Source organism: Ursus arctos, unplaced genomic scaffold, assembly GCF_023065955.2.
Source record: "Ursus arctos isolate Adak ecotype North America unplaced genomic scaffold, UrsArc2.0 scaffold_1, whole genome shotgun sequence".
In the NCBI taxonomy this organism is placed as follows: domain Eukaryota; kingdom Metazoa; phylum Chordata; class Mammalia; order Carnivora; family Ursidae; genus Ursus; species Ursus arctos.
The window spans coordinates 60,441,626-60,451,298 of record NW_026622763.1 but is presented as its reverse complement, the minus strand read 5'-3'; the positions used below and the strand labels follow the sequence as shown (position 1 = coordinate 60,451,298).

General features: G+C 35.9%; 1 protein-coding gene across 8 annotated transcripts in view; it reads left to right on the top strand.

Annotated features, from left to right (window-relative positions):
* The first annotated feature begins 287 nt into the window (after window positions 1-287).
* PDE1A (phosphodiesterase 1A) overlaps window positions 288-9,673 on the top strand; it is a 284,858-nt gene continuing 275,472 nt past the window's right edge. For 6 of the 8 annotated variants that reach the window (XM_048214563.2, XM_057303240.1, XM_057303246.1 and 3 more), the window contains exon 1: window positions 550-1,104. In XM_048214563.2, the coding sequence (XP_048070520.1) occupies window positions 1,052-1,104 (53 nt within the window). In that variant the 5' untranslated portion in view covers window positions 550-1,051. Of the gene's footprint in view, window positions 1,105-9,673 lie in introns of all 8 variants that reach the window. The other 2 variants (XM_057303243.1, XM_026492392.4) reach the window with 1 other exon arrangement.

Here is a 9,673-nt window from a genome sequence, read left to right as displayed (position 1 = left end):
GTGTGAGTCTAAGTCTTCCAAGTAAAACAGTTTTTAATGTCATTTATTTTCAGCTGTTTACAACTTCCCTCTAATACCTACATTTCTTTCTTTTTATTTTTGAAACTCAAATTTGATCATATAGTATAAAAACTTAAGTTTCCAAGGGAGTTTGGGGGGTTTAAAAAAAATTGTGTGTGTGTGTGTTTTCATATCTTTTTTGCGGTGTCTCCACTTAGTTTGAAAGTCACTCTGGGTACAGACATCTGGGCACAATGTCACTGATAGAACTGAGCAATTTTTGTTTTTCTAACTTTTGCAGCTCTGGCCAGCTTCACATGGGCTTCTATCAGTTGAAATGATATCTTTGACTTTAGCCAAGTGTAGGTTATCGGGTTATGAATGCCAAAAATCATGAGTGGTCGCTACACTAAATCCAGTGTGGATAAAAGCAATATTATAAAATAATTGTAATCTTTTGAAACAGAGCCAGCCACACAGCCTGAGCCCATCTTCCTTCGTTAATTTGTATACAGTTCCTATTTTAACGGAACAAACTTTCAGAGGGTACTCACATGGGACTGCTGAACTAGCTGTACAACTTTTATTTTGAAGAAAAAAGTTGAGCCTCAGAACAGGCTGTTTTAAAGACAGGGAGGGACTTAGCTTTCCCGAGCTTGACCAGCATGTGGAAGGAGTGCTCTCAGGGCTGCAAGAACTCAGGGAGCTCCTACCTGGGTGCCACTAGGGTAGGAAGTTTTCTGTTTGTTTTGTTCTGTTTCCGAGGGTCCTGTGCACTTCTCTTGCCTGTATCACCGTGACTGTTGGTGGTTTTTGCACGCCCTGCTCTGTGGGGGAGTGCCCCAACGTGCCTGTCTTATGTGGCCTCTATGGACACACTGCTCAGCTGGCAGAGAGCAGGGAAGTTTTCTCCTAGCACCCAAGAAGAGAAAGAGGAAACTACTTTTTCCTTCTGGACTCCTTGCAGCACAATAGACCAGGATAAGCTTCCACATTCTCTCCCTGGATTTCTGGAGTGGTTTCCAGGAAGAAGTTAAACTTTTACCTTTAAATGGATGACCATGTCACAATCAGGAAGAAACATCTCCAAAGACCCATCTTTAGGTAAGTAATGCTACATCCCAGTTGGCTCCAGGGCTATCAGGAAAAATAATTTCTTTCCCTTATCCTTAGCTAGGGAATTCTGGCACTAAGTTACAGCAAAGCAATAGAGTGTGTCTAAAGTTTAACTTCATGCATACCTAAGGAGTCCTTTTATTTGCTATTTTCTGAAACTGCACAAGCTCTTATCAACTCCTCAAAATATATTTTAAAAGCAAATTAGCTATTCAAGCACACGAATGACATAGCACTGGAAAAACTTCTAAAACATTATGCAATCCCTCGCTGTTTCCAATGGTTGCACAGCCCTCTAAACTGGAAATACTGTGCTTGGTTATTTCAACTGATTACACTCAGAGATAGTGTTTCAGTGCAGCAAATGCTGTACCTTTTTGCAGTAATGTGTGGGAAGACAAATGTGAACTTGATGGTTATATACTTAAGTTATATATATATATCTACAGCTAGTTCAGGAGTATCTTTCTGCAGTGTAGGAAACAATAGGGCAACAAGAAAAATTTTACATTGTGGTGAAATCTATGGCCAGAAAAAAATGTAGATACAGTGTAATAGATTGAGTTAAGGTTTTATTTTCGGCGGGGGTGGGGGGGGTGCGGCGGGAAGGGCTCACTCTTTCTCTAGAGAACAGAAATTTCTTCATTGACTTTTTAACCCTTGATTGTTTAGTTACTTATGTACTTTAGAATTCAGAATTAGGAATTTAGAATTTTAAAGAGGCTAGAAAATTAACACAGTTTCTGCCTTTTAAGACAGAAGATATAAAAAAAAGAAAGTAATTACATATCAATTTTGTGTTTCCCCCCAGATAATATCCTAAACAAAGTGGAGATACTACATGTTAGCAAAACTAGACGTTAAAGTCAAGTTGCAGTTACTGGTGGTTGATCTAGGATTAACTACAGGATAATAGAATTTTATGGATGAAATTCATGGCATTCTGTGGTTGTCACATAATGAATAAAGAGTGGGCCTCAAGGCATATGTTTTATGTATTGATTAAGCATTGTTACAGCATTATTAGTAACAACAATATACTTTTGTAATGCTTAAAACAAGATACTAGCTCAAATCTGTTTTACAACCTTCTTAAAAATAAATCATATTGTGCGCCTGGGTGGATCCGTTGTTTAAGTGTCTGCCTTCGGCTCGGGTCCTGATCCCAGGGTCCTGGGATTGAGCCCCATGGTGGTGGTGCTGGCTCCCTGCTCAGCGGGGAGCCCTCTTGTCCCTCTCCCTCTGCCCCCTCACCACCACCCCACTGGTCCTCTCTCTCTCTCTCTCAAATGAATAAATCTTTAAAAAAATAATATTTAAATCTATACATGTGGATTTAATATCATAATCTCTGTCTACATTTTGTTCAGTGACAGCAATAAATAACCAAAATACCAAAATGACCCCCGAATGTATATTCACCTGCCATAAGTCCTATGTAATTAATTTCTATTTTCTCCCAAGTGCATGTGACTTCAGAAAGATATGACAGTAGCAGAGATGATGCCAAACTCAACCCCACTGAGGCACCATTAGAAGAGGGAGGGGACCTACGGAAATTTAAGAAGGAAAGATTGTGTTGGATAAAGTCAGATCCAGTTAGCCAGTACCTTTAGTATGTTACCCCACTGGGAAGCTGTTGGAGATTGGAACAGGTAGTCCTTCTCCACTGGTTTATGGTGACTTCAAATCCCCTCCTGATGAATTGTATGCTAAGATGCCACTCACAGGGAAATTGCAACTCATTCATGCTTCTGTTCTTTTTCATATAAAGTAACTGAGATTCTTTGCCCAAATAATTAGAATACAATTTGGTAAATTCAAATGACTGCTTCATAATCCTGGTGACATAGAAGAGAAAACATAGCTGCCAAAGAGGACCTGCTTTCACTCAGGCAACTGTTTCACGCAAGTGTACAAATGGTCCCTGACTGAAAACAGGTTAAGGCCGAATGTGGGGTTGGGATTGATTGGTCAGTTGGCACGTTGACAGATGGCTTTGCTTTTATCAGGATATGATTGTCATGAGGAAAAAGGGAGGTGGAGAGTGTCTTCATAAAGCATTCAAATGACTAGACATAATTCCTCAGAGAAAGTGTGGGGCTATTTTTCAGTAAAACACAGCATTGACTTTCTGATAGCAGTTGTACTTTGGGGCAAGTTGGGAAGTGGTTGAAGATTGCTTTTGTATCTTATGCCCTTATCCGATGCCCCACTTCATTTTCTTTTTTGGTCTCCTTTCTCTGGTTCCTTGTCTTCTTGGGCTATTACTGGATTGTCCATCTCTCACACTGAGACATCGTTCTCAAGCCTACCTTTCTGGTCAGAGACCCATGTACCAGACCTTACCGTCTCAGTATGTGCTTGTTCACACCCTACTTCCTAAGGGATATGCCTACTAGTTCTTAATCCACTTAGTAAGCAAAGTAGTGGTAGACTGTTTTGTGTGTGTTAGTCACAAGTTTAACAGAAATTTTGTGGAAATAGTATTTTGACTGCTTATAAATAGTTCACTTAAAATTGTAGTCATTGAGAGGATCTGTCCAGGATTTTTTGGGAAATATCTGACATACTGACACCATTCAAGTTTTTATATACAGACTACTTTCTCCTGCAGCTGAACCAATAGGTTTAATTCAATTCACCAGGCCTTCTCTGATTGATTATAAGTGTCCATAATCTAGGCTACTGCAATGAGGATGTCTGACATGATAAAGAAAAACAAACCGTATCTGCCTTCACATGACATATCATCTAGTATATACCTAGATTACTATGGCACAGGCAGGTGATGGGTGCCAAAAAGGAGGTGACAACATCCTGGGAAATTATAATGAGACAGATTTCAATGGTAACTAATTCCGACACCTAAGTGAATTGAGAGAGATAAGCAAGATTTTTTTAAATTTAATTTTTGAAACTGAATAGACATCAATTTTTAATTAGCATCATATTCCTAAATTTCAGACAAGGAAAGTCATCCATCAAGTATAAAAAGTTAGTTGAGAGGCTTTAGAGTAGACAGTGGATGTTGAATTCCATGGCTGGATATGATATCAGGAAGACTCATACATATTCTTTAGATTCTGCCTCTAAAAATGTCTGTGTCTCCAGCAATGGTGATTCCTGAATCATCTCACATAGGTTACCAAATCGATGTCTTAAAAGTCTTTTGTGGAAATTTTAGGTGTATATTTTTACACCAGGTCTTTGAGGAAAGGAAAAAGCAAAGGTTTTTTTTTTTTATGCCAAGGTGTGAGTTTATACGATCTCTATTATGCTTGTTATGTGGAACTTGGGATCAGTGAGACTGACCATTCAGCCCTGAGAATATGTAAATGGGTGTATCTCAAACACACTTTGTGGTTTTGCCTGTAGACATTCCTGCAGCTCAGCATTGTATATAAAAATAATGATTCTCCCTTTACTCAAGAGAAATTCTTTAGGTTTTAAAATTTTCCGGGAAGGAAACACTATCACAAAATGAATATTAATATGTTTTAAATCAACAACACTAAGTTTGTTCCTCAGCACATAGAAAATAAAATTACATAGAACCTTAAAATCCAAGATGTGTATAAACACTTGATATTAAAGACCTCCCAAAGAAAAACAGTTTTTTAGACTTCTAAAAACCTCTTTTTTTGTGTTACTACAATGTTTTATCTCTGATGATCATAATTGATCTCTTTATATAGAAGATTCATCAATTTATAATCCATTTCAAATGAATTACCTTTATATAACTTCAGTAAGATAGTTGTTGAAGACACTTTTGTCTTATTGCATACTCATATTGCTTAATGAACTTTCTGTATTCCCATGGGATAAATAAACATTTAACTCTGATATCAAGAAAAAACCATTTCTCCTAATAAAAGTGCATCAGTGAGAATATTTCTTAACTGAGTTTCATTGCCATGAAGCTTAAGTCTGGGTTTCTGTTATTATCAGATCCTCATATTTGATTTGATATTTTATCAAATTCTATTTTATGTGCATTTTTTCCCATTTGTTGCTTCAAATTCTTTCTAGGAGTAGGTAATGAAAAAAATGAATTAAAAAAAATAAATTGAAACTTTTCTTACATGTTAAGCCTTATTTAGTGTTCTTTGATGCCAGTAGCCTTCAGAACCTCTTCTGTGTTCAAAATGAATGTTATTTTTGTGGCGACTTTTCATTAGAAGTAGCACTAAAAAGCTACAAAAGAAATCATGCAAATAGTTGTTCATCAACCCTAGATTTGAGAACTTGTCTATGCATCCAGGATCTGAGACATTAAAGGGCAAGTCCGATTGCTGCCAGGGCCTCAGACTAATGAAAATCATGTTGAGATCTTCACAGCATTTAGAACATGCTGTTTCTTCCCTTTATGCCTTTTCAAAAGTCTTATTTTTACAAGTATCTGTTAGCAGAGGAATTCTGAGTGTGCTTTTGGCAGGCATATTCTCTTCACATGGAGATGGAGAAAGCAGGAGGATGAAATAAGAAAGCACAGGAAAAGAAAGATCCTAATTTTCTTTGTGGACCTAATGGGCATGGTTAGTAACCTATTGCTGCATCTGATTTCTAATTTCAAGGGTGTAATCTATGCTTATATAAGAATAGCATAAAATATCTGTTACATATTTAAAACCATACACTTTTTGGAGTGTAATCATTTTTATTTATTTCCACATTTAACGCTCAGTGTATGAACATCAGTGTTACAGCTAACCCAGAAGTTGCTAGTATGCGGGGGCTGTGCTGCATTTCAGATTTTTACACGTTAATAAGGTGGGACACCTGACTGACTGCTGATTTATGGTAGTTTTCTACATAAAATGCCTGGATACTATTCAGTTATTCAGGTATTTCAAGCCCATTTCCTTCAGGGTTTTGGGAATAACAAAAAAGCTGAACATATACAAAATATAAAGTCACTTCAAAATTTAAAGAAATTGTAATACAGGGTTGGACATTGGTATTTTTGTCTCATAAATATTTAAGTATTTATGATTTTCTGTGATTTAATCCTCTTTTTAACACTTCCCTCTCACCAGAAACACATATTTCAGACAGGAATATATTTAGTACAAGTCATCAGAGTGAAAAGTAATTATGTAGAAAAAAATTAAGTGTAAGCTGATGAAGTAGTGTATGTAAAATATCTTTTTTATGCAATGAATTTCCTCATAGGAAAAAGCTTTATGTAATTTTATTTTATTTTAGAATCCAAAATATAATAAAATTCTATATTTATGAAAATGTTTTAACAGTTTTTGGCTCTAAGACAAATTGATTGTGAATTTGTTTTTTTAAAAAAGAGAAAAAATATGAATTTTCCAGAAATGGTTACATAGTTACATACTAGAAATTTAGTTTCATAGTTTTTTTTTTTTTTTTACTAAGTGATGATTTTTATGTGACAGTTAATTGATTGAACAAGACAATTATGTTTAAATTATTCTCTCCTTGCTATGAAAGTGAAAAATACTTCTGGAAAATACACAGTGAAATGAATTTAATGTTTATAATGCTGTTAGTTAATGTTAGTTAATAGAAGAACAATTATATTTTGTAACAGGAATGTTTATTAAAAATTAGTTTTTCATTGTTTGGGTCAGGATGTTTTTGCTGTTGATCAAAGGTCGTTGTATGACTTATAAGGCAAGGAACAGACTTGAATTGCTCTTTAAGATGGACTACATTTTATTTTATTTTATTTTATTTTATTTATTTATTTTTTAAGATGGACTACATTTTAAATGTAATGGCTGTATCTACGAATGTCCGTTCTTTTTTTTTTAATAATAATTCGATGAGCAGTTTTGTGTCTATAGCTTCATTTACGTGTGTAGATAGGTACACATCCTCACTATCTGGAGTTTGGAAATGACAACACAAATAATAAAGACAGATGAAAGGACACCACCTGAGGGGTGATAGGTTCAGAATTGTCTCATTTCTAAGTATTAAAAAAAGATGCTTTTCATTTTTCATCCATTGGTTTGGAAAACTTTTGTAGCCCTGGCTCATTAATACTTGAACAATTCTTCATGAAAAATGATGAACGATTTCCTTAAAAAAAAAAAAATGTAGTGGCTGGGTGGCTCAGTTGGTTAAGCATCTGCCTTGGGTTCAGGTCATGATCTCAGGGTCCTGGAATCGAGTTCTGCATCACGCTCCTTGCTCAGTGTGGAGCCTGCTTCTCCCTCTGCCTGCCACTCTCCCTGCTTGTGCTCCTTCTCTTTCTCTATGACAAATAAATAAATAAAATCTTAAAATAAATTGGGCTACAAAGATCAAAGCAAAACAACAAACACCTATGAATGTAAGACACAGGGTAATGTTTATCATGCAAAAGTTATCAGACAGAACTGTGCCTTTTTTCTTTTCCAACTGTGATAAAAGTAGTTCTAATTTTTAAGTGGTCATCACAAATAAATAAGCCATAATTTGTCATACACTTTAAAGTCAGGCAGCAAGTAGTTTACCCCTGCTGGTATTATTTCATCCACAATCAAGCAAATTTAAGCTATTTCCGATAAACTTACCACCACCAGCAGCAGTAGCAGCAGTAGGTATTAATGTTAATAATAAGAGCTGCTGTTTATTGAAATCTTAGCGTATTTTTAATCATTTATGGGTATATAATTCCTTAAAGAAGTAGTAAACCCATAATTAATAATTTTGGGTATGGATCCAGGAACGGAGAATAGATTGAAACATAGGAAAATGTCTCTCTCTCAGGAGCTACACAAATCTTGTTTTCTAAGCTAGAGAAGCTTGGTGATAATTGTGTTTATCTTGGACATTGGCATGTTTTAGAAATGGCTTTTGTAATGTTTGAAATGAGGAAAATCAAGATCATGCAGGTAAAGTGAACTACTGGATAATTTAATGGTTTTATACCATCTGGAAATTTTTATATTTGGAATAATCAGTCTACTACATATAGTGTTTAGGTTAAAAGCTATGAAAAAGAATAAGATTAAGGTGACCTATAAGTTTGTAGAGATTAAATAAGTTTCAAAAGGTCTGCAATATTTATAAACCATGTCTCTTCAGTTCTGTGACTGGACATGACATAATTTTGATAGTTAGTTCTCATGGGAAAGCTTCCGTTTATTTACGTATTTGATTAAGGCCACTTGGACATGAGCTCTAATTGAGGAAAATCCAACATTTCCTGAACTGGAACTGCTGGAAATGAATGGGGCAAGTCACAGTGCATTTGAACAGAAGATAAAACTTTCAGATTTGTTATCTTCATAACATCCCAAGCCTGCTCCTTTAGAGCCATGTTTTTGTTGTTGTTGTTGTTGTTGTTGTTTTTAATGGAGAAACACTAATTCTGAGTCAAATTGGTGACCATTTTTAGTGTTTTGGCCACTCCATACTTTAGCATCTTAGGATGTTATTTTTAGAGTTGTTTGTTAAAACAGGTATTTAAATATTAATTATATATTTATTAACCAGTTGTTTATAGGCATTGAATGTCAAGGGCCTTTATTATGAAAATCACCACTTCAGCTTTAAAAATATTAATATTTAATTTGACATTTTCAAAGATCAAAGAGCTTGGAACAAATTGTTTAGAGACCAATGTAATGAAAAATAGCATGTCTGTATCTTTAATATACAAATGTGGTGATTTCTGAGTCCTAATTGAGGAAGAAAAGAAAATCCCACTAGGTCAAAGTCATTTTTAAATTATACCATTAAATTAAAATTTGGATGAAAGTAGGGATGTGTGACCATCTGGGACCACCTGTTTGTTAGATATCTCCTCTAATCTTCATTAGAGATTAGAGTGCTTATACCTATTCCAGTGGTACTGTCTTTGTGGAACAACGTGAAATAGAAAAAAGAGACTCTTGCAAATTTCTGCGCCCACTAATTAAGCATGTGCTGTTCAGTTCTGCAGCATCTAATTTTTTCTAACTCTGAGATCCCATGTCATTTTCTCTGGGTTTCTTTTACTGCACATATCACTTCGTTCTATTATAATTACTTTAGTAAGAGGATCAACTCTCCTAAAAAAAATTTAAGATTCTGAGGCTGCAATCAATATTGAATTCATCTTTGTATTTTCCATAACTTTTGGTGGAATGTGTGTCACAAGTAAGCACTTACATAGTCTTCGAAAAGAGACTAAAGTCAGTATTGTAAATGTGTGAAATAGGTGGTGTTGGGAACTATGGTAGATGTGAAATGAAACCTTTTAGTTTCACATTTTTAAAAACAGTGAAGACTGGGGCAGCTGAGTGGCTCAGTTGGCTGGGTGTTTGACTCTTGGTTTTGGCTCAGGTCATGATCTCATGGATAATGGGGGGGAGCCCAAGGGCCCCAACACGGCTCCATACTCAGCCATAGGAAGTCCGCTTGAAAGATTCTGTCCCTCTGCCCCTCACCTGACTCCCACATGCATGTGTTTACACACTCTCTCTCTCTAAAATAAAAAAATAAATATTTATTAGGGGCGCCTGGGTGGCACAGCGGTTAAGCGTCTGCCTTCGGCTCAGGGCGTGATCCCGGCGTGATGGGATCGAGCCCCACATCAGGCTCCTCCGCT